The 23,936-nt window shown below is 49.2% G+C and overlaps 1 protein-coding gene and 1 long non-coding RNA gene across 5 annotated transcripts in view; one reads left to right on the top strand and one right to left on the bottom strand.

Moving 5' to 3' along the window:
• Slc22a23 (solute carrier family 22 member 23) overlaps window positions 1–23,936 on the top strand; it is a 154,304-nt gene that overhangs the window by 16,347 nt on the left and 114,021 nt on the right. For all 3 annotated transcript variants that reach the window (XM_063259810.1, XM_003468816.4, XM_063259811.1), the window contains exons 2-3: window positions 14,412–14,515; window positions 19,679–19,833. In XM_063259810.1, coding sequence (XP_063115880.1) covers window positions 14,412–14,515; window positions 19,679–19,833 — 259 coding nt within the window. The remainder of the gene's footprint in view (window positions 1–14,411; window positions 14,516–19,678; window positions 19,834–23,936) is intronic.
• Window positions 1,249–3,938, bottom strand: LOC106027481 (uncharacterized). 2 transcript variants are annotated; one of them, XR_001201080.2, is made up of 3 exons: window positions 3,690–3,852; window positions 3,298–3,497; window positions 1,249–1,756 (listed from the first exon to the last, which is right to left on the bottom strand). It is a non-coding gene; the product is annotated as an uncharacterized LOC106027481 (long non-coding RNA). The 2 variants fall into 2 exon arrangements; XR_010051094.1 differs by having other exon boundaries at window positions 3,298–3,938.

Genomic DNA, 23,936 nt, shown 5'->3' with positions numbered 1-23,936 from the left:
AGTGTCAACCTCGGGATGGCCGAGGCCCTGAGCTTGTCAGTAGCTGCCTCTCCCTGAGGGTGACAGGGCAGCCACCCCTCCGGATCCAAGGAAACGAGTTTCAGAATCCCCACAGGTACTGGAATCTGTGGCTGCTCATGTCACAGTGGTCAAGTGGTTCCGTCAGCTGAAGACCACCCTCCCCAGCTCTCTGGCCTCCTTACGATGCCGCAGATGGTGTCAAACTGTGTGTGTGAGGGGTCTGCATGCCACATTGCTGGGGAATAATGAATAACGGACAGTACATCATGGTACATGTTCCCGCAGACCCAGATTTTTGTCTTAATGGTTTCCCTCCCAGGGTGCATGGCCACGAAGGCCACTGCCTTCTGCTGAATGTGCCTGCCATGTGGCGCTCATGTCCCCACCTGCTGGGGGGCCCTGTGAGTGAAACCCCAGACAGCATAGTCACTGTGCCTGCTACTACACGGCCCACCACGGGTACAAGGAGGCACACCACCCTGCTGGTCAGGAAGACAACTCACAGACAGGGGAGCCAGGGTGCTTCCGTGGAACCTGCCCTGTGGGACCCTGCTTACCCCCTCCAGGTGGTTTCCTCTTCCTGTTTCATGGCCTTAAGCCACGAAAGTAGGCAGCATCCACGCCAAGCGGACCCCTTGAGGACCTCAGTGGTTCCACTGGGGTTTCCGCTGCTCCTGTCTGGAACTGCTCTGCAGGGCATCACGAAGCGAGTTTGTGCTCTTTGGAGCAAGGGCAGTGCTTTCTGCACTGTTCCTACCTTCGGGTTCGGGGTTCAGCAGGTGAATGATATGTGATCACTGAATTCCACCCGTGTCATTGGTCTGCAGCACAGGGAACCCTCCAGGGCCTGGCTGGGCTCAGGGTGACCTGCCCAGGATGGTGTGCAAGGCTGAGGCATGACAGTCTGCCCGCTCTTCCTTTGCTGGGCAGCATCCTTCTGCCCTCCCACCCATAGGTGTCCCTGAGGAAAAAGAGTGCCTCACTGCCACAGTGGGCTCCCTGCAGGGAGGGTGCTGGCTGGAGAGGGCCGGATCCTGAGAGTCCCTCAGTATAGTCCCCAAGACTGAGAACAGACTGTGAGGCAGCGAGGGCTCAGAGCTCTTTTGGGGAGCTCCTCCAAGACCATGCCTCTGTGCTGAAGTTAATCTGGACACTGACTCACTTGCTTTCTGAACGTCTGCTTTCTTAAAAACTTTCACATTATGGTAAAATATACATAACACGAAATTTATCAGAGTGACCAGTTTAATTCTCTAGCTCATTGGCTTTGATCATGTGTCCCCCATGCTCATGCCTGGTGTCCCATGTGCAAAGATTCCCTGCTTTTAGAGGCTGAATAACATTCCATTGCATGGATAGGCCGCCTTGGCTCTATCCATTCATCTGAGCATGGAAGCATGGTAGCCTCCACATTTTGGCTGCTGTGAATACTGCTGTCACGTGCGGGTGTGCAGAGAGCTTCCTGTGCCCCAGCTTCTGCTTTGTGGGGGCCCAGGAACTATTTTAGAGGGCAGGGCAGGGTGAATAATTGCCTGCCAGCACATCACCCCAGCAGACCTGGGCTGGCTGAGACTTTCCGTGAGAGAGTTAGTCTGGGGTGCTGTGTGCCATCGCATTTCTCCTGGAGGAGGTGGGATTCTGCAGTCGATCACTTCCTGCCGCAGGTGGCGCTGCATGGATCATCTCTGCAGAGAGCTATGTCTGCCCACCTCTTCCCAGTTAGCAGTTGTGATCTCTGGGGAAGAAAGAGAAGGGTGATCACTTCAACTGTCTCGGACTGAGTATAGACAGTCATCCCTCCAGTTAGCACGAGCATCCTTCCATGTGCGTGAATACCCCTTCTCTAACACGCACGTGGGTTGTCAAGGGAAATGGGCATTTTCTCCCAGAATTCCTATGTGTGAAATTTGCACATGTGTTCATTGACAGTTTGGGGTCTATATAAGGGCAAACAGTAGACATGGCAACATCTCTCCTGTCCTACAGCCCAAAGACACACCCTTGGAAATTGGGGGCGGGGGAGAGTTTCCAGGGCGGCTGCACCACGAAAATCCCGGCACCCCCTTTGAGGATTCATGGTGCGCATTAACCTGCGGAAGGCTCTGAGAAGCCCTGCAAGGACTTTGTTTAATCTAACCACTGATCTCCTATTTGCCTCTCTTTCCTGGTGCTACCAGTGGAGCCCAGGGCCTTGCCCAAGGTGGGCACCTGCTGTGCACCGAGCTTCTCCAGCCTTGGTCTCCTCTTTAGATGGCACCTGTAGGTACCCTTTCTAGCCAGCAAGGCTTTGGCCGCGGGCTTAGAAGTGCCTTAACCATGGAGCCTCTCGGGGAGCAGTGGCTGCCGAAGGGGTTCCTCTGCAGGTCATTTATTCCATTTGCCTTCCAGGGAGAAAAAAAGCGAAGTAGGGGATGTGGCAGGGGCCCCTGAGTGCCCTGTGCTGTGCCGCTTGGTGACATCGGTAGGGAATGGAGAGTGGCCAAGTGTCGAAAAGGCTGGGATGGATTTAGGGTATTTGTTAAACGAAGCAAAGCCTGTGACATCCCAAATGTGGGCTCCAGCTGCATATAATACAGCAGGGAGACCCCCTGCAGTCGTCCCTGGAGTGTCACATGTGTCCACATCCTCCAAGTCCTATAACCCCAAATCCAGTGGCAGCAGCGGACGGCTCTCCATACTGTCCATGTTGATGGGGGACAAAGATGTCTAAGAAGCAAAGTCAGGGAACTGATTAGAGACTGCAGTGGAGGCCGCTCAGGGCCGAATTTGCAGCTCCCTGTGCTCCAGAGGGTCCCCGTCCCAGAGCCCCCTGCTGTCTTGGTTCCCGCTGTCTCCTGTGCACTCTGCTCCTTTCCCTGCCCTGTGCACCTGCAGCTGGTGGGGTACCCGGGGCACACCTCCTGTGGGACCAGCGCAGTATCCAGCTTCAGGGAGATGGTCTCAGCTTTGGCTGAAGGTCACTGCAGGGAGAACTGCCCCTCAGCTCACTTGTGCCCAAGATGCTAAGGCATCACCTATGTGGGAGGAGAGGGGTCTCCTCCCAGGCCCCCACCCGGCCAAGGCCGCCCCGCTTCCTCTCCTGCCCCAAAGGCTGCACCCGAAGGCTCCCACTCTGGCCCAGCCCCAGACCAGCTGGGTGCCACACTGCACAGTCACCTCCCGCGGTCACCCTGCCAGCTCAGCACGATGTTGTAGGAGATTAGCTGTCCCAGGGAGAAACGATGGAAGCATTCTTGGGCTTAGTCATAGTGCTGTCAGGCTTTGAGAGTCACCCACCTTTTTCATTTTTGCTGGGGGCAGCAGCGTAGCTCACAGAGGATCACAGGTGCTGGGCAGGAGGCTGCGTCCCTCCCTGTTCCTGGGGTGCTGCCCAGAGGTCAGTGTGAAGGACGTTGCATCCTGAAGAATGTCGACAGCCCGTGTGGAATGAGCCTGTTCTGCTTCCCGGCCTGCCCAGCTGTGAGGCCAGCTGTTCCCTGGAAGGGTATTTTTTTACACTTGCCTCTCTCACTTCTATTCTGGTCCTGGCTGAGCACATGGGACACAGAATAGTAAAACACCCCTTAATTTGGATCCGTTAGGGGTGAGGCTCCCATGAATAACTGAGCCTCGGAATCAAAGGTCTCTTTGAAGTTGTTTTATTGCTCTCAGATTCCCGCTTTACTCACCAACAGACAGCCCTCCAGGGCCTTCCTAACTGACGAGCAGAATTAATGAGCAGTAATCAGCTTGTGCTGGTTAGGGCACGGGGCACATGCTCGGTGCTATTCTTGCCTCTCAGAGCGGCTGTATATTGTAGATTTTATGCCTCCCACATTGTAGATGTCAAAATGCAGCCCCGCAGCATGAAGTCACTTGCCCGGGGTCACGTGGATGTCACACAGAGCTGGGACGGGCTGTGGCTCATGAGGCCTAATGTCCCCGCTGTCACCGTGAGGCTCGGCTGCCCGTCATGATCACAGTCAAACCCCAGGCTTGGCCTGTGTCATGGTCCTCGTAGCCTCCTGGTTTTTGTTTATTGTGTAACCAGTCCAAGGATAACAGTCAAATCCAAACTGGTAAACATTTGAAAACTGTGCTGCCCTGTGATGATCTGAGCGTTTATTAAGCTGAGTAGTTCGGGGGTGAGTACAGGCTGGGTGAGATGCAGGTTCGTGCCCCTCGGTTCTCGCAGGTTGGCATTGGCCGTCTTCGTCATGGAAAAACTGGCTTAGCGTCTCAGGTGCTCTGACTCATATATTATAAAAAAGGTGGCTGATTCGGCAGGAAGCCAAAGAGTTCATCTTAATTAAAATTGTGCTTTTTTCTTTTTTAAGATCTCTTTTAATGTCCTGGGCATTGAATGAAGGTGTTGTGATGGTTCAGTTAGGCACCATCCAGGTCCCCAGTAAGAGACTTGTGAGTCTGCTGTGTGAGCTGCACCCCCGAGAGTGCCTGGGCAGCTTGTTAGAAAATGACACTTTCCACCTGGGCAGCCGGGTATAGCGTGACTGCAACCGGAGAGACCTGGTCTTGGCTGTCTGGCTGGCCACAGCGTCTGTGTTCCGAGCCAGTGGCTGTCCTGCTGGGCTTCTTCTTCTCCTGGTTCAGTGAGGAGGTTGACCATGACTTTCCCCAGCACTGTAAAGCTAAAAATTCTAGGAAAGATAAGACACAGACTGAGTGTCCTGTATCTGAAATTCTTGGAACCAGAGTATTTTAGACTTCAGGTTTGGGACCTGAAATATTTGCATCTACATGAGACAACTTCGGGATGAGACTAAAAGCTAAATTCATTACCTTAGACTGGCCTGAAGGTAATTGTATGTACTATTTTTCGTGCACTTGAGTTTTGATGCAAGGTATGAAATTTTTCACTTGTGGCTTCACATCAGTGCATTGGTTTTGATATTTGGAGCATTTTGGATTTCACATTTTCAGATAAGGCATACTCAGCCCATACTGTGGTATTCCGATTCTGACTCTGATCATGATCATGATTATCTGCAGTGCTAGGAGTCCAAGGCTGTACATAAGCTAGGCAAGCACTGGACCTCTGAGCTATAACTCCACCTACTATTATATTTAAAAACTTCCATTTATTGAATATTTGCTGTTCGTGGACACTACATGGCTTATTTTTGTTTATTCATTGTAACAGTGAAGGAACACCAAAGCCTGCCTCATTTTCACAGTGGTCTGCTTCCTTGTACATGCTGTACTGATACTTAGCAAGACACTGTTTTACCTGTAATAATTAATATACACCAGAGAACTGGTTTAGTGTGTTTGAATTAGAACTGAGTTCGTTGGGCAAGGTGGGGGAAGAGCACATGTGTTAGTGAGAGCTGGATTTTAATGAGATCTGCATTCAATCTTGGAGTAGTTGCTTCACCTCTTTAGCCTTGATTTTGCCATCTGTAAAATGGACCGTGGTGACACTGCCCATGTAAAAAGTCACTGGGATGACTGAATAGGTCAAGCAGCCAGCGGAGCGCCCTGCATGTGGCCAACTCCAAACTAATTCCAGCTTCCTTTCTTCCCCTGGAACAATACTTAATGTATGTAATAGATGAGTTCTATTGAAAGAGACTCCTTCATTGTTTTAAATAAACTTCTCATAGACCCAATTTCCTGTTGGCTTTGTAGCGCATTAATCACCATAGATAATACCTAATTGAAGTACAGTTGGGTGTCAGTGAAATTAAGAAACCAGACGCAGGGTGGTATCTGACCTGTGGGCTGTAGTTTAAGCAGCCCCATTATAGTGGAGGACAGGCCTGCCGAGGCAATTATAATGCCGTATTTTGTAGTAGTCTGGGCATTTATCCTGACCATGACCTGTGATTAAGCACACAGCAGGAGCCCTGACCTACTCTGAGAAGACCTCATGGTTCAGTCCATTAAACTTGGTAGATAGGAGAATGGAACCGTCGTCAACTGTCCATTTGTAATGTCCTACTGTAAATCCCTTCCTGGTGTGCGTACAGTGCTCCTCTCAGCTCTGGAAGACAGAAGCACAAGCATCGCAAGTTGACTGATGGGGAATACACAGTGCTCTGTTGGGCTGGGAAGGAACAGGGATGGTGGCTTGGTAGGGTAGCTGGGCTGTGAAGAGTACTTCCGGTGAAGGACCTCGGGCTTTGGGGTGCTTTGGCACAGCACGACAGGGAGGCAGTGGGAGACAGGCTTGTGGACAGAAGAGCAATGACTGGGATGTGAGGGGAGCTCCACAGGGTGGAGTTACAGCAGCACCATCACCTGTGGCAGGGGGAGCCAGGGAGGCCTCCTGTTCAGCCCACCTGGTTTCCTTCTTGTTATGGTTGATACATTGTGTCAACTTGAGCAGTTTAGAAGTTTGACTAAGAGACTCAGCAGAGGGCAAGGGTTCTTCCTTTGTAAATAGTCTTGTCCTGTGCAAGAGGACACCGAGGAGATTTTGTGAGTGCCACACTGGCCTGGAAGGGCAATGTGAGGAAGCAGAAGAGGCTACTACTACTCCCCGCTTTTACTGGCTGCTGCCTTAAAGTGTTGCCCCTGTGCCCTGCCACCCTGCCTCAGAGCCACAAGATTATGTACTGAAACCTCCACAGACTGTAAGCTAAATAAAATTTCCCTTCCTTCATTTGGCGTGGCGGGTATTTTGTCCCAGCAATGAGAGAAAGGTAACCAGTACACTTTCCTGCACATTCTCCCCATGATTGATCACCTGATCATTAGATTCTTCCCATATCAAGGAGTCCCTGACGCTCCTGTCTGAACGCCCTCTTCAGACCTCTTCCCAGAGGCAAGGGGAGCCCTTCTGTGTCACTGTGATGGTCCGGTGTCCCTCATGCACCGCACTGTGCTAGGAGTCCTATAGCAACACAGGGCACCGCGTCTGTGCTCTTAGGAGAACAGTATTCAGGTTACTGAATACTGTAGGCTGGAGGTCTGAGCGTTACTCACTGCAGGGGTTAACAGGCTGCTTCAGGCTCTGTGGGATTGGAAATTTCCCTCTGCCTCATCTCTCCCTACCTCCCTTTTCTCTCTGTAGTAGGTCTTGCTTGGTTTTTTGTTCTGTAGTTGGATCTGAACCCAGAACCTTTGCACTGATCTACATCCCTAGCCCTTTCTATTTTTTCCATTTTTGAGACAAGGTCTCACTGCATTGCTGGATTTCCCAGACTGGGTTCAAACTTGGCAATTCTCCTGTCTCAGCCTCCCAGAGTGCTGAATTCCAGGCTGCTCTGCCATGCTGGGCTTTTTCACCGGCCTGTTTACAGGACTTGTTTTAAATTTCCCTTCTTAGAGGCAGTTGGGAGGACCATTAGTAACATATGTTGGAAAGATTGTTAAGGTTTTGGTCAATAGAAGGACATTGCTTATCAATAATCTCTGCTACCTATTATTCAACTTTCCCAAATGCCACAGGACACTGGGAATCAAATGAATGAAATCATTCGCCTGCTCACACCCCCGCTTAGAGCAATGAACATCTTATTGGTTTTTGAGGAGAGTAAAAGAGTAGAAAAGAAAAGAGAAAAAACGACTCCCTGAATGGTTTTCCCAGACCTGACCACACAGTCACCTTGTCGGAGCCTGCGCTCAGGTGGTGATTTTTGGTTTCCTTTCTAAATTCTCCTGGAAAGATTTCTGTTTCTAGCCCATTAAAAAGCGCCAAAGTGAGTGAGAATCAGGGAAGCCCGTGTTGCTAAATGGAACCCACTTCCTGCATCATCACTACAGCCTGGGCCCTGGGTTCCAGAGGAGCGGGCCGTGGGAGAGTTAACCATTGGGAGACAGACGGAAATGAGATTGCTGAGTCGCCTGAGGATGGACCTAAAATGACCTCCTAAGTCATAAAAATGGAACCACATAGAGTCACAATGCTGACTGTTTCTCTGGAACAGGTTTCCTGCCAGAAACTCAGGCTGTAGGTTTATTAGCTTGGACGAGTTTGCAATCAGTTCTTGCTACAATTTCCTTCAAAAGGTTCATGATTATTCTTTTGGCATGGGTTAGGAAACAGTGAAAGCTGACGGGCAATTTAAGCGACAATTAACAATAAAAAATAAATAAACCTAGAGAAACCAAGCCCCACCCCCCAAAAAACAAATCCCCAGAGAACCCAGCAGAGATGTTTATTATGTCATTTAAGGAAGCTGGCAAGGGCACTGACTCTAATTGGCACCGCTGTTGGCTGCTGTTGACGGCGAGCTGCCTAAAACTGGGAGACTGAGCTTAGCAGCAAAAAGCAGAGTAATCTGAGGTTTTCAAACCGCGCAGTGTATCGTGAATTTCTAGGGAGCTTCCAGTGTACCAGGAGCGTGTACGCTGCTGGATTCACAGTGCTGAAAGCCAGGGCTAGGGGAGGCTGCCGACCGTGCAGCAGCTGAGTGTGGCTCGTGCGCTCCTGCAGCAGCCTGGCTCGTGGAGGGGGTCCCTCTGGTCTGTAACACGCATGGGTGTGTGTGTACACGCGTGGGTCCCTCACCACTTCTGAGTTACGGGACCACAGAGCACAGCAGGTGCGTGGACCCTGGAGAGGCTGCGAGATCATTTTTAAGGGGAAAAAGTGCTGATCCCACTTTCTCTCATTCTTGTGACTCAGGCAGGAGTTTTGTTTCACTGACGCCTTTGAAATTTTACGTAGTGCTATCCTCTTTGTAGTGCTGAACTGAGTGCCTCCTTTCATCTCACGTACTGTGCCTGGGTGGAAGCCAGCCGCTAGCCCTGCTCTGGGCAAAACCCTCGTGGTTTGCCAATGGAACAGGGTCGGGTGGGGCTGTCCTCCTCCAAGGGTGAAATTTCTGGGGAAATTTTCCTTCAGTTCCCTAGAAAACACTTCCTGCTTTAGTCAGTGGTGTTAACATAAGAAAACAATTTTAGGCTGTTAAGGCTTGTTCCGAGGCAGTTTGTCTGTCTTTCTCGCTGTGTCTCTCTTTCCCTCCCTCCCTCCCTCCTTTCCTTCCTTCCTTCCTTCCTTCCTTCCTTATTTAGAAAAAATACCTCACCACGTTGCCCAGGCTGGCCCCAAACTCCCAGGCTCCTGTGATCCTCCTGCCTCAGCCTCTGGAGTAGCTGGGACAGTTGGGTGCCACTGGCCTGGCTCTATTTCATTGTTAATTTTTTCACTGATACCCAGCTATTTTCATAATAAGCTTCCTCTAGGCCTGGTTTTTAGGTTGTATAAAAATACATACTCCCGAGAAGGGAAAAAAGTTCTGCCTCTGTTGGTTTGGTTTTGTAGTGATTTTGACTATCCTCACCGTCACGGTTGAGAGCTTTTCTCTCAGTTTAGGATTCGTAGAGTAATTGTAGAAGGTGTACAAAAGTCAAAGTACACAATGGGAGACAAAGTTCAGCCTCTTATTTATTTATTGTTTATTTAATTTATTAGTGTGTGTTTGCAGTACCTACTGTTTACATTTCTTAGGTGGAGTTCCTGTACATAATTCGAGTTCACTTTTTGCATTTTAGAAAGTCTTCTAGTTTTCCCTGTGTACACAACCATCTCTTGTACTCCATGCTGTTTTATTCTGAGGGCTCATTGGATATGGGGCGTGTTCTTAGCTCCTGGTTGTAGAAAGCAAATTTCAGGAACATTATACATCTTGCTCCTGCAAAGTCACAGCCAGGAAACACAGCCTGGGACCTCCGCGGGTCTCTGTGGTCAGCCCTGGAGGAAAATCCCGAAGCCAGGACTTGCTGGGGTGCAGGGCGGACTCTGCTAACAGAGTAGCGTGCGGTGATACCAGCTGCCCTCGGGGAGAACAGCCCACGCGTGCACATGCACCTTCTTTTACAGGTCTACATCTGCCTCTCCTCCCTGCATCTTTAGCAGATTTTTAAAAATTTTGTTTTATAAACCAAACTATTACGATTTGATTTTTTACTAGCAGAATCGAATATTTCCTGATTTTTTTTAAAAAATCATATATATCTCTTATTTTGTCAGTTATCTGGATGTTTAACCCATTTCTGGTTGAAATATTACTCTATATTGATGACATGATACATTTCAGAAAAAACTAAGTTGATACTTGTTAACTTTTTAGGGATTGAAGTCTTGATAATTCTGCTTATGGCATTTTTAATGCATCGCAGTTTAAATAATAAATAAAATTAATAATAAATAATTTAACCGTTATGAAATCTGCCAGTCTCTTCTGTAGATAGCTCCAGCCACCGCTTGATCTATACAAATTCCATCTCCAGTCAAGGGATCTCCTTGCTCCAATATGTTGTGTTTACTTTTTTTGTTTTACATTTTATTTTCATTATTTTTGAAAACTGTTTTGCTTATGCCCCATTTGGTTTCCATCTTCTTTATACAATTCTTTAGTTTGATGAATATGTCTGTACTCTAGTGGGCCAACCAATTTGTATTCTTTTAAAATAAAATGAATTCTATTTCTGGTAATCTGTCCTTAGAATGTATAGGTACAAAAAAACTGCCTAGCCTACTTTCTGTAGCCTCTGCCTGTTTTTGGTTTTGTTTTGTTTTCTTCCCCTTTTTACTAAGACTAGTAGCAATCAGCACGTGGTGTGGGAGCACTGATGACCCCTCTAGAACTTTGCCTGTCTGTTTAGCCCTGGCTCCAGGCTTCCCGGGCCATGGCATGGAGTGACCCTGATGGGAGCGGGAGGACCGAGGGGCCAGGCTCAGTCATGAAAAGCAGCAGTGGCTTGGACGCTTCCTGGTCTTGTTAAACCTGCTGATGAGGTGTAGAAGGACTTGTCATTGCTGTCTGGGCCTTGAGGGCTGTGTGTTAGTTCAGGAGTGCAGCCATGATGACTTAGCCCGTGCCTCAGAGCTCCACCCCAGAGCAGTTTAGCCAGGATGACTTCCAGTTTGCCCATGACAGGAAACACGTGGGTATTTCAGAGATAGGGAATGAATACCCGGAAATGGGATGCACCGCGTTGGTGGGCAGCTGCAGGCCAGGCCTCTGGATGGATTCCCAGCACAGTGCCCTAGAACCAGCCTGCCAGTGTCCCGGCTAGCTTTCTGGGAGTTAGGAAATCACCGTCCCAGCCATTGGCTCCAAGATCCTACTTTCTCAGCCACTGCCATAACTGTTGGCTAGCTCTGCCAGGTCTGACCAGAGAGATAGACGGCCCATTCAGCCCTCTCCACGCTCTTCCAATCCAGGTTGGCCCAGCAACTAGAGCTGGGTTTGACCCTGAGAGTTGTTTTGAAGTCAGACTCTAAATCGTGTATGAAACACGTCCTGCAAGAGCACCTGGCAGTATTATTTTTAGCCTTTCAATCCACACTGCAGGAGCGCATGCCTGAGGCTGGAGTCCAGGTGATGGTGAAAGCTTGGCACAGCCCTGCCACTTGGTTGTCCTAGGCACCCATGGCGCATGGGGCTGGGGCGCTATGGTCAGTATGGATTGGAACATTAGAATCTGTTAGTTGGTGACTGCCTTGACGAGCAGAGACAAAGGGGCAGGAAAAGACGGGTGACCTGGGTAACGTTGGAGATCAGACCCATTACACCGCGTCTCAGTCTTGCACTTGTCAGAGCGTTAAACCTGTGTGTCAGTGTGCTTTAAACGCTAAACATTCACCGAGCCTTTGCCTCCTGGATGACCCGTTGCTGATCTTATCTGGAGTAATTGAGAGAGCCAGGTCATCGCGGTTTCCTCATACTTCTGACATTCTTCAGGGCAGTTCTTCGAGAGATAACTTTCTGCTGGAACCTATGTTATTTTCCTGGTGCATTTTTGTCAGTACTACAAGTGGAAGTCAAACAAGGGAGCCAGCTCGGTGTGGATTCCCCTAGTCCCACCCCACCCCCAGCCAAATGGAATGCACCTCTGGTGGCTGCTGGTGTTGGAAGGGTGTCGTTTTAGGTGGATCCCAGGCACAAGTGACCCTTATCTCCCATAGCCTGCTGGGGCCTCCCACGCACTTAGTTGACTCAGATACACTGGCAGTTCTCATCTGTGATCGAGAGGGCTTGAGACACCTGGCGGCCGCCTTGCCCTGAACTCCCTGGCTCGAACCACTCAGCACGGGTGGGGCCCACAGGCTGAGCTCAGAGGTGCCAGCCAGCCCTTCTCCCCAGGCAACCTTTCTTCCCATTCCAGGATGTGATCAGCTGTCCTCTACTGTTGCAATTTTCCAAAGCCAAGTGTAATAGTGGTCAGGTGGCTGAGGTTGTAAGAGTACTGGCCATTTTCTCCACTCCCCTGAATGCCTCTATTAACATCTCGTGTCTCCCGGCCATTTAATAAAAGTGTAATGTGCTCCTTTGCTTATTTAATCTCAATAAACTAACGCATCAGTGGGAAGTCTCGGTGGAGATGCTAAGCCCCACCCAGGTGCGACTCGCTTACAGGTGTGTGAGGGTCCCTCTCTCGGATTGTGTCAGCTGAGCCAGCAAACAGAATGAATGCACACATGACGCCTTAGGGCACATGTTAAGGCGGATCTGCCTTCCCGAACCTAGCAATAGGTTGCATGGCAAAGGCCATTTATTATTAAAATCCGGGCTTGCGTCCAGGAGCACGTTATCCTTGGGCTTTCGGTAGCAGCACACAGCAGTGGTTCGTGTCTCACGTCTGAGTGTCTCCCTGTGCTTGGAAGTAGGTTGTTTCTGCTCCATCCAGGGTGAGGAGGTTTGGGGATTTTGTCCTCACAATGGCAGGGAGAGGGAGGCAGGATCACGCAGATGTCCCTGGAAGCAGGGGAAGTCAGCCCCGGGTTGGCAGGATCACCCGGCTGGCTCGCTAAACCAGACGGCTTTGTGCCTCTCCCCAAGTTCCCGCACAGTGGGTCCGGGCTGGGGTCGGAAAATCCACTTTTCTCGCTCCTTCCCAGGGCTGCAGATGCCCTGATTCCTGTGGTTCCGGAGCATGTGTTGAGGGCCTCTGGAATGGTCATGGAAGAGAGTTGCCAGAACTCTCCATAAGGGTCTGCGGGCGGGTCCAGCAGTGCCCTTGTCCCGGATACAGGAACAAACCTGAGCTGTCCTGGCCTGTTGTGTTCCCAATCCTTGATCCCTTTCTTCCTGAGCTTGGCAGTGTGGACTCCTGGAACCAGATGGGGTGGAGTTGATCTCTCTTCTAGGTCTCTAGAAAGGACAGCTGCCCCTGGCACTGTTCAGTGTGGCCAGAAGTCCAGAGCAGCAGGGGGGACAGTGCGAGAGCAGCCCCTTCCCACTCTGTCCAGACACAGGGCCTTTCTCTGCTCTGCGACCTTGGCTTCACCCACATCCCAGTGAAGCAGAGACCCCCAGCCATAGAGTCCGAAGCTCCACTGGGCTGCTCAGAAGTCTGGAGACAGGGGCGGGACCTGAGCATATAAGGGTCCCCTGTATTCCACTCTGGGCCTCAAAGTAGACAGAGGGGGCGGGGCAGAGACATCTAGGAAGACAGAGCCAGGCCAGGTCCCAGCCTTCCTGGGCCCAACCCCCTCTATCCCTGCATCTGGTGCACCTCTCGCTCTGGGTCCCCACCTCCCCAGTCCTGGTGCAAGCATCACCCCTGCCTGGTGGCCCCTCCTACCCAGAGCTGAACCGGAAGCCCCTGAAATTTAGCCACTTCCTCCCTCCACAGGAGGGCATCCATACTCAGAGGGCAGGCACACACGAGGTGTGAGGGTGGGGTGCTCAGTCTCAGAGCACCAGCCAGTGGGAGCTCCTGATTCAGCAGAGAGCTGTGTGTGGCCCTGGGTGGACGGACCACACGTCACCGAGTGGTATCCGCACAGGTGTCTCTCTTGCCTCTGCAAATGGAGAAAGAAAGTGGAGGATTATTTCGATTTTCCGTATTAAATAGTACATCTTAACTGTGCAAAATAGGATGGCTGTTGTATTTACCCATGGATTGGCTTTCTCTCCAAGTAACCTGGTTCAATTTATATCATAAAACACAAGGAACATTCAGAAGGAAAAGCAAGCGTGCTCCAGTTCCTATTTTAGTGTTCACTGTTCGCTCTTGCCTTTGTCATTAAGACTGTGGTTTGGGGAGCACTGTGGAATGAAAATGCCAAAACCCCTTCCATATCCCCCTGTCGCTGTCCTGCCCGGTGCAGAAGGTCGGCAGCTATGCTGGGTAAGAGGGAGATCACTGGTCACCAGGACCCAGAGGTGCCTCATCTCTGGCTGTCCCCATGTCCCTCTCTTTCTTGTGGTGTTGGGAACAGAAGGGGTACATAGCCTCGAATTTCACATCCCATTGCCTCAAGACTGAGTGGTTCCATTCCAGGCTAAAACAACTGCGTTTCCGTTTGTGGGCAAATGATATTTTCTCACTGAATTCTCAGAAGCATTGACAAGATGCTTAATGGTCCGTGTGACACAGCCCAGAAGACAGGGCCGTGATCCTTGCAGGGTTATTGTACTGCTATTGTGATTGTGTACGACCAGCTCTGTGTACATGTCTGTCTGATTTGTTTTCTATTTGCCCCTCTCTAGTGGGATCTTGTGTGTGACAATGCCTGGAAGGTCCATATCGCTAAGTTCTCCCTGCTGGTTGGATTAATCTTTGGCTACCTAATAACTGGATGCATTGCTGACTGGTGAGTACCGACATGCAGCTACAGAGTCTTGGGATGCCGTGCCATGCTTATTCTGGCTGCAGAGAGGTGGCCTGTGTTAGCGAACTCTTGCTGTCTCTTTTCTCTGTCCTGGTGTTGAGGCCAGAGCTGAAAGCTGCACCTACTATCTGGAGCACACAGAGCTAAAAGAATTGGCCATTGCATGTAACAGAACACTTGGGAGTGAAAATTTTAAATGCATGCAGTTCTCCAGCTGCTAGAATCTGGCAAAACCAGAATGCAGCCTAACTGAGTAGTGACATTGGATATGGAGGGACCGCTTGAGGACTCCAGGGCAGAGCTCTGTGGGCTGGCAACTGAGCAGCAGATGTACCGGATACATTCAAAAGTTGAGGGTTTGCGGGTGAAGGTGGTGTGGTGATATTGACCTATAGTTCCAGCAGGAGGCTGCGGCAGAAGCTGACTTGAGCTCAGGAGTTTGAGGTGAGCCTGAGTAACACAGAAAAAGCCTGTCTCAAAAAAAGGTTAAAATAGGAGAGGAGCTACAGACCATTCTCCAGTAGGATCTGGATGGGGGTATAGTGTTGATTCGCATCTCAGAATGTCACACGCTTTTGAGACAGTCCTTACCTGGGCAGGAGATGCCTGTCCGAGAAGCATGGGCAGGAAAACCTTGGAAGATAACAGCATTGCAGGCAGGGGCAGAGTTGGGGAGGAGGTGAGGGTACTGGGGCAAAGCATGGGTTGGCAATGGGGGGGAAGAGTAGGCAAGTTATTAATGACAATGACAATGACATCACAGCATCGGGGCACTTGCTGACGATCCCAGACCTTCCAAGTCCCATCCTCAGTTACCCCGTTAGGTAGGGGCTGTCACTACCCCTGTTTTCTCATTGAGAAGCTGGTGCACAGAGGGGTAAATAAACCCAGGCTCAGCCAGCTTTAAGCTGGGGAGTCAGGACTTGACCCCAGGCCGCATGGCCCCAGGGCCCAGTGCTACAGTGCTTTTCCTTAGGACTTTCCATGGTCACAAGACATCATGGGGCCGTGCCCCAGCAGGAGGACAGCTGCACCGTGTGGGGGGCTGCCCAGCCACGGAGGACTGGCATTACTATCTCGCCATCCACTCTTCAGTGGAATCTTTTTTTGTCGCTTGCTGTGCCGTGAATCAGCACATCTTGGACCTGATGACTGTGTGTTTCCGCAAAGCCTGTGTACCCTGGTTAACTGAGAAGGCTGGCTAGGGCCAGAGCTGGGTGTGCGGGGTAGGGTGGAGGGGGGGGAGCAGCAGAGTTCCGAGGCCGCTCTGGAGTGGTGGAAATTTCCTTCCACCAGCCGTGTCTGTTTGGGAGTCCCTTGCACTAATGTATAATGTGATTTCCTGTGTACTCGGAATCTGCCAAGTCATCATTTGTAAACGCTTCCTAGGGACACAGGCTCTGCAGACAGACACAGAAAAGCAGCTAGTGACCTTGGGAGACCTAGAGCAGGGCCCCTTTGGCTTTTTGACTTACTTTTGGTTTTTGAGAGAAGAAGAAGGTAGAATTTTATTCAGTCAAAAGTGGCTTGAGTTCATAAATTTTCAGCATAAGCTATGTTGGCCTAAAGGACACTGTTTCCCAGAAATCTGCATTAAAATAGATCAGCCATATATACTAATAAGACCTGTGCCATCATCTTCTTGAACAATGCAGACTTGGTGAAGTTTTTAGTGTCTTTATTAAATAAGTGATTTAATAGGAAAGTCAGTCCTGGCTTTTATTATGAACCAGTCTGTGATGGTGCAAATGCCCTCAGGGCTATTTTGTGATGTCTTATTCTTGTATGTACACACTGAGTGGCCTCCCGATCACACCCAGACCAGGGACAAAAGGCCAGAGAGTCGGGGTCCTGCTCTGGGAGCACCTGGAGTCCCTCACTGCCAGTGCTCTGAGCTACAGCCACCTTTCCCAGGCTCCATAGGGAATGAATGGGCCAGAGGACAGCTCTGCTCTGGTGGCTGTGTGGGCATTCCAAGTGGCTTTTTCTTTTTGGGGTTTTATTTTCTTTTTAACTGGCATTTGACTTCTTACTTGAAACAAGCCCAGGGAAAGGAATTCCAGGCCTCGTAGCTGAAAGCCAGTCTCCTGGCTGCGACAGGAAAGCTGACCAAAGTTAGAGGCTCCGCTTTCTGAGGTGTCCATCCTCGTGTGTGAGCATTTAAGTAGTGCGCTACTTTCTTGAAAGCTGTGTTGCCAGTGCACGCTTCATCTGGGGAAACTGAGACACCATCAGGGACCCTTACGTAGCACGGTGGGCAGGTGGTGGGGAGAGCACAGAGCGTGCACCCCTGTGCCCACCGGTGCTCCTGCCTTTGCAGCAGCTATGACGCTCACACCAGAAGGATCCTGTGTTCAGCTCCTGGCCTCAAGTGTTGGACCTGAGCTGTGGGCCTCGGGGTAGATGAGGGGCTCTCAGGGAAAGCGACACCCCAACAAGGCCCTGCCAGCAGCTCCCCTCTGTGGGCTCCTTGCCACCAAGAGCTGAAAGGTTGAACCTTGTCCCTTGAGGGTTCTCTTCTGGCTTGATCACTCTGTAAATATTCAAATCTCAGCCAGTGACTTCATGGAGCTGTGACTGCTTCCTGTAGAGACCCCTGGTGGCTGCCGTCACAGGTTACTGCAGGCTCGGTGGCTTCAGCCACACAAATGAACCATCTGACAGTCTCGTGGGTCCCAAGCCCATTAGGGGCCTCTCTGGGCCGAAGCCAGGGTGTCAGGGGGCAGCACTGTTTTCGCCAACCCTAGAGACAGTCCTTTCCTAGCCTTTCCCAGCTTTGGATCTGGCTGTGTTCTGGGTTCGAGCCCCTCCCTCCATCCCCCCTCCACACCGCACCCTCCCTGGTTCCCTCAGTCCGTGGGAGGTGCCCACCCACAGAACCCTTGATCGCCAGGTCCTTAATCTTAATCCCACCTGCAGATTAGGACTTGAGTACCTTTGGGGTCTGTTACTGTGCCTACCACAGATCCTGAGTAATCAAGCCTCGCTTTGCAGGCTAAGGAGTGAGAGAGAATTCTGTCATCTCTGGGTGGGTTTCACTCTGCAGAGCCATGGCCTACGAAACCTCCCAGGCTCTAATTTCTAGTGACTGCTTGCTGAGTCCCCCACTCCTCTGCACTCCACAAGAGCCCTGCTAGGGAGACATTAGCTGGCTCTTAGGAAAAGGAATGCAAGGCTCCTTAGTTCAAGCTTGATCTTTCCCAAGACCATCTTCCAGAAGTGCTTTGAGTTTGGATTTCAAACCGGGCACACCAACTTCAAAGACCTCACCGCCTCTCCAGTCCCTGATAATAAGGTTTACTTACTGATTTCAGCAACCATTTGAGAGGGGAAACGTAGAATGGTTTTAAAAAGATTAAAAACATCAAGCGTCTTTTCTAAAAAGTATCAGAACACTGCAAACCACCTGTGGCCACCGTCAGAGATGTAGAAATGCAGGAAGGAAGAGAGCGCAAACATTTAGATACCTTGGGCTGGGTGTTGTGTTAATAGCTGACATCTCTTTTCATGCATGCCTCAGTAAACCTGTAAAGTAAGATACATATGCCCATTTCACAGATGAGGTAGGTAAAGGGCAAAAACAATGGATGTCAGGTTTTGTTTCGTTTTGTTTCATTTTAGGAATCATGTAAATTTATATCTGTAAATGAGTTAGGTATGAACAAAATCATCGGTAAGGCCTTTCCTGGTAGGAGCTTCATGGCCACAGCAAAGTGAGGGGGGAGAAAAGGCTGAGATCTCCACACCAGGTCCTTGGCTTTTGCCATGGAGCTCGTAGCCTTGGCTTCATTTCCCAAAACCAGTGTGGCTAACGGAGATGGTTAGGAGTTTAGAAAGTCCTGGAGGAAAAGCTGCCCAGTTGTTTCTGCTCCTGCATTTTCTTAAAATGGCATTTATCTCCTTTAGAGTAAGGCCCTGGCTTGCTGGTTATTACTGTTGAGAAAGAGAGAGAGAGAGAGAGACAGAGAGAGAGACAAAGAGCGATTCCTTGAGAGATAATTCATATGCCATAAAACCTACTTATTTAAAGCCCACAACTCAGGGAGTTTGAGCATATTTAGAGAATTATACAGCCGTCACCCGCTCTGAGTCTGAAACATTTCCACCCCTTTAAAATGATGCTGAAGTGTGCTCACGCACATCCCCTCCAGTCCCAGACTTGGGCGAGCACAGACTGCCCTTTTCCGGGCGTCTTCCTTCTCCTTAGGTCATCAGCTGCCCTTGGTGGCAGTTAGGGTCCCTCGTGTGTTTCTGTGCCCTACACCCCTTTTTTTCTTTCCTGGCAAATGTCAGCCACTCCGCCCCATCTTTCTGAGGCTACGCTTGCAGTCCCAGCCAACTGATGCATTTTAGTTTAGTGAGTTATTGTCACACTTTTATCTTGAATGAGTTAATACAGGAAAAGATAGAAAGTTAATAAGGGGCTATGAGGAGCAAGTGATTCCCCATCTTTGAACCCCACTGCCTTGCCAGCCCCCCAGAAGCATGGCACCCACTACTGGTCCCCTCGTCTGGCCCAGAGGGTAATCCGTGAATTTATGTGACTGCTTCACCCAGCACACGCTGGCAGCTCCGCACCGGTTATTTAAAGTTCAGATTAGGTGACTCGGCCTAGCATATGAGCCTTACAAATCACTGCTTGTCATGAAACTGAACACACTGGCAGCTGCCTGTGAGCTCAGGTACCTGTCTTAGCCAACAGCCTGGACACCGGAAGTAAAGCTGCCTGGCTCGCTCCACACCCTGTCTGGCTCTCCATCCAGTTCCAAAGGTCAGCGGTGTCTCAAGACGTTTTATGCCGGGCATGTCTGGCTTTGTGTTGGGGGAGTTCTTACTGATTGGGGGCCTCCTGGCTTTCTCACCACTGTTTATACCCAGACATAGACTCAGCAACAGGAACTGGGTTCAAGTCTCAGTCTTTACCTAGGTGCTCTTTGACCTCTGCGCCCTCAGCTCCAGGGTTGGGCTAAATGTCCCCTTGGCTGTCCTCGGCAGTAGGCCATGACCTAGCACAGTGGGTCTAGAGTATGAAGACTTTGTGCCCCTGCGTACTCAGCGTATACAGAGCACCTGCTGGATACTGGCTTTCTGCACTGCCACTGCCACCTTGCTTAACAATGATCCCCACTTTGTCCCCATCTACAGGGTTGGCCGCCGGCCTGTGCTACTGTTCTCCGTCATCTTCATTCTGATCTTTGGCCTGACCGTGGCGCTCTCGGTGAACGTGACGATGTTCAGCACACTCAGGTTCTTTGAAGGATTTTGCCTGGCTGGGATAATTCTCACCTTGTACGCCATACGTAAGTAGGACTCTCCATTCCTGTCCCTTGGAGGCAGCCGTTACACCTGCCTGGGGGCTTCGGGAAGGGACACCTCGCAGGCTGGCTGTTTGGGGCAGCAGTCTTGGAAGCGCAAACTTTAGCGGTCTGGATGGTTCTGGAAGAAGATGTTTAGGCAACACCACCGAACATTTATTGAGTTTTTGCCTCCAGCTTGGGCTCAGGGTGCAACAGAGGTCATGTTAGGTCGCATAATGGCTTGGAGTTGTGGGATTGGCCAAGAGCACACGTGGATTTGGCTTTCCTGCAGATCTTCCTCTTGATAGTCTGTGTACACACAAACCCAGTCCGTAACTGGGTATCCGTGTACTCAGTTCCGGATGGGTATACCAGGTGCTCATTCAGGTGTGATCTGACCGAGCCCTGCAGTGCTTCGTGTTTCTTCTTCTCACGGCCATAGAGTCCAAATTTTCTACATGTGCATGTGCCCCTGGGTGGTCTGGAATTGAACTCCAAATGCTAATCCTACATGAACAAATGACATGATTTGGTAGTATTTGCTCTTAAAAAAAAAAAAAAGGACGAGGCACATTTTCACCCATTGAATGTCATGTTGTTGGGCAAATGAGGTCTGCTGTCAAATACGCTTTGTTTCATTTATTTGTAGTTGATTTTCTAGAAGACAACTACATTCTGTAAGAGGAGAATTTCAGGGTTGGTGTTTTAATCACGAGTGTTTTACTTTTCGGTCACCACATGGAAAGATCTTTGGGTACACTGAGTGATAACTGGATTTGGTCTTTCTTCCTTTGACAACATTGATAAAATTTGAGTATAGACTTGGTAGCAATTTGCGGTGTGATAAAATACAAATAGCTCTAATTGCCTTGCATAGTAGAGACTTCTTTAGGTAACAGACATTTTCGTTGCTGGAGGTGTAGCAATGCATGCCATGGATTTTTAGCCACAAGAAAAGAACAGGCCTGAGAATTATATTCTTCGAATTCCATAGTTTGTAATTTTTTCTTTTAGTCCAACGTTTAACTGTATCACAGTTTCTTCTCCTTTGTGTCTATTTTGGAGCCCTTTGAACGCTGGGAGAGTTCTTTTTAAGATGTACATGTGACAAGGTTGACATGATGATGTTTGAGACTTTGTTTCTTTGAAGCAATGACACAAGAATTGGGCTTGAACGCTGCTCTCTGTGACCCTGACCCCAGGCCTGTGCAGTGGGACAGGCTCTCAGCTGGAAGCAGACAGGAGTTCCCTATGGGCTTTCCTCTCCAGATGGCCACCGTGCCAGGTTGGCATGTTTTGGTCATCCCAGAAAGATGGCAGTCTGGTCCTTTCACAGGACCTGCCGCCCGAGGGGACAGCTGTGGCCCCTGCTTCAGGCATACAGCAGACAGGACAAGTGTGGAACGCTCCGGGAAGACTGCCCGAGAGCCAAGATGCTGTATTGCTTTGTCTTGCATGCCAAGTGCTAAGGATTGGTTGGGGCTGCCAGAGGACTGGGAAACTTTTGTGGACACTTTAGGACTCAGCAGAAGAGAGTGCCCGAGACTGTCCCCACATCCGCCAGGAATGAGGAGAGAGAGGGGAGATCAGGAGAGCCCATATGCTGGCTGGCCTTTGCCGCCTACGGACCCTGTCCCTGAATTAAGCCAGGCTGGGCATGCGTTCACCGTATGTCAGCCTTGCACGGGATTGCTGTACTCACCTGTGTAATGAAATCGTCACACCGAGGCCTTATGAACCCCATTGCTATTAAAAACTGATGCCAAAGATGTTTTTTCATTCTATGACCTAGTACACTCTTCATGGTAGAAAGTTGTACTTCAGAGCTTTGCAAAGAGTTTGCTTATCTGGGCAGAGTCATACAACCTGGCCAAATGCTACATTTTTTTTCTGTAAAGGCCCAGGTAGTAAATATTTTTTTTCTTTTCTTTATTTTTTATTTTTTATTTTTTATTTTTTTTGTCTTTTTCGTTTTTATAGGTACCAGGGATCAAACTCATGACTGCCTGCTTGCAAGGCAGGCACTTATGGCACTGAGCTAAATCCCCAGCCCCTGGTAGTAAATATTTTAGGCTCTGTGGGCCCCATGATCTCTGTTGCAGCTACTCAACTGCCATTATAGCACAAAAGCACTGTAAATAACATGGGAATAAATGAGTGTGGCTGTGTTTCAATAAAACTTTATTTACAAAAGCAGTCAGTGGGCCAGATTTTCCCTAGAGGCTAGAACTTTTCACCCACAGATGTAAAGGACTCATGTGTGAACCTGACAGCTCAAAACAGGTGGGCTGGGGTGGGGTGGCCGTGACAGTGTTGGAAGACAGCAGGGGCTGATGGCAAAGGAGATGTCCCCAGGCAACAGGGCAGGTGACTGAATTTCCAGTTGGGATGCCTGCTGTCATTTTATATACAAGCAGTATGTCTGTTTAGGTAACCCGGGAAATTAAAGGAAATTGTTGATAAGCTGGGACACAGGGGTAAAGTAGTTTGTCTAAAGAATACTTTAAAACTCTGGACTTTGATTCTTTGGAAGTTGTATTTGTACTGGTCCCCAATTTTTCTCCTCCTTTGACCAGGTTTTGTTTGGTTGTTTTTAATTGCACGCAATCCCTTTTCTGGAAAGGCCTGGCCTTCCTCTGAACTGATCTGGACATTTTTGTTGTTTTAGTCCTGGAGGTACTTGGCAGTGTACGCAGGGAAGTAACGGTTTTCACTGTTTTGATTTCTCGGGTTGCTTACCACAAGAGAGGACCCTCCATTTCCAGAAATGCTGCTGACTTGTGAAAGATTTCTGCTCTATTTGCAAGTCCGTCTAAGGTCTTTATTTTTTCTGCTTTGGGTTCTTTTCTTAGGTACATCGTCAGTTAAATATTCCACCTTTAAACTTTTGTTTTCTTTGGGTTGCCAAAGAGGGAAGTGGTTGTGTAATGAGAGCATAAATTAGAGCTTATTGACATCTACCCAGCGGTCTTTACACAGAGTGCACAGTGGCGGAGAGGCCGAGCCCCATGAGTTTGTGCCGGGCCGAGGTTCAGGTCCTACCGCCTGCCCCTGAGAGCTTTGCAAGGCCCTGAGATGAGTTGGTCATTTGGGTTTCATCAGTGGCTTCTGCTTTACTGCTGGACACACACACACACACACACACACACACACACACACACACACAGTCACACTCACACACACTTTTAGTAGAACACTTGATTTATCTAGACCAAGAAAAAGAAGCAACAGGCCACACTTTCATAAACAAAAGCAAAGTCATAGCAAAGACAAAAGAAATTGTCATTTCTTAACACCGGCAGACACGAGGCTGATGAGGGTTTGTAACATCTCAGGTGAGGGAACCTGCACTGTTTAAGATGCATCTTTCACCCAGAGAAGCCTCCAGTCCTCGTGGTTCATGCTTTCCCAGGCTGAAACAATGAACAATAAATATTTCTTGCATATTATATCTTATTGGATTTTATTATGTGTGATAGTATAAACAAATTTTCTATGGAAAATGAGATAATATAGTAGCCATTGTTTGTTCTCTGCTATTTGGTTTTGAATGCCCTGTAATGTTTTCATTCTCTTGAATGGTTTTATACTGTTTTGTTATGATTGATACTATGGTATATAAAGTTATTATGCTCAACTATTTCAAAGAAAGAGACATTATGGTAGTTACTGTTAATTACGGATTGTCTTGTGGTGAAGTGCTGTGTTGCTTACATTGTTCTGATCTGATCTGCTTTGTTATATCCTCTTTTATCCTAATCTCTTTAAAATAAAAATAAATAAATAAATAAATAAATAAATAAATAAATAGGGGCTGGGGATTTAGCTCAGCAGCATAAGCGCCTGCCTTGCAAGCAGGTAGTCGTGAGTTCGATCCTCGGTACCGATAAAAAGGAAAAAGACATAAATAAATAAATATTTTGTGCTGGCAGAGAGACCCTACGTTAGTTAATGTAGCCACATGGACAGAATTTTCTTTTCTTTCTAAATTTTTGTTTAGAAATGAACAGTTTCTTTGGAAAACTTCTCTTAAAGATGATCTCCTTTTAATGACTCTCCTTAAACCCAGACAGCCTAAGTCACTGGTGGAGTTTTACACAGAATGA

Source organism: Cavia porcellus, unplaced genomic scaffold (assembly GCF_034190915.1).
Source record: "Cavia porcellus strain 051 isolate PalLab524CR breed Dunkin Hartley unplaced genomic scaffold, mCavPor4.1 scaffold_13, whole genome shotgun sequence".
NCBI classification, from domain to species: Eukaryota; Metazoa; Chordata; class Mammalia; order Rodentia; family Caviidae; genus Cavia; species Cavia porcellus.
Note: the sequence above shows the minus strand (reverse complement) of the source record. Positions and strands in the feature narration are given on the sequence as shown.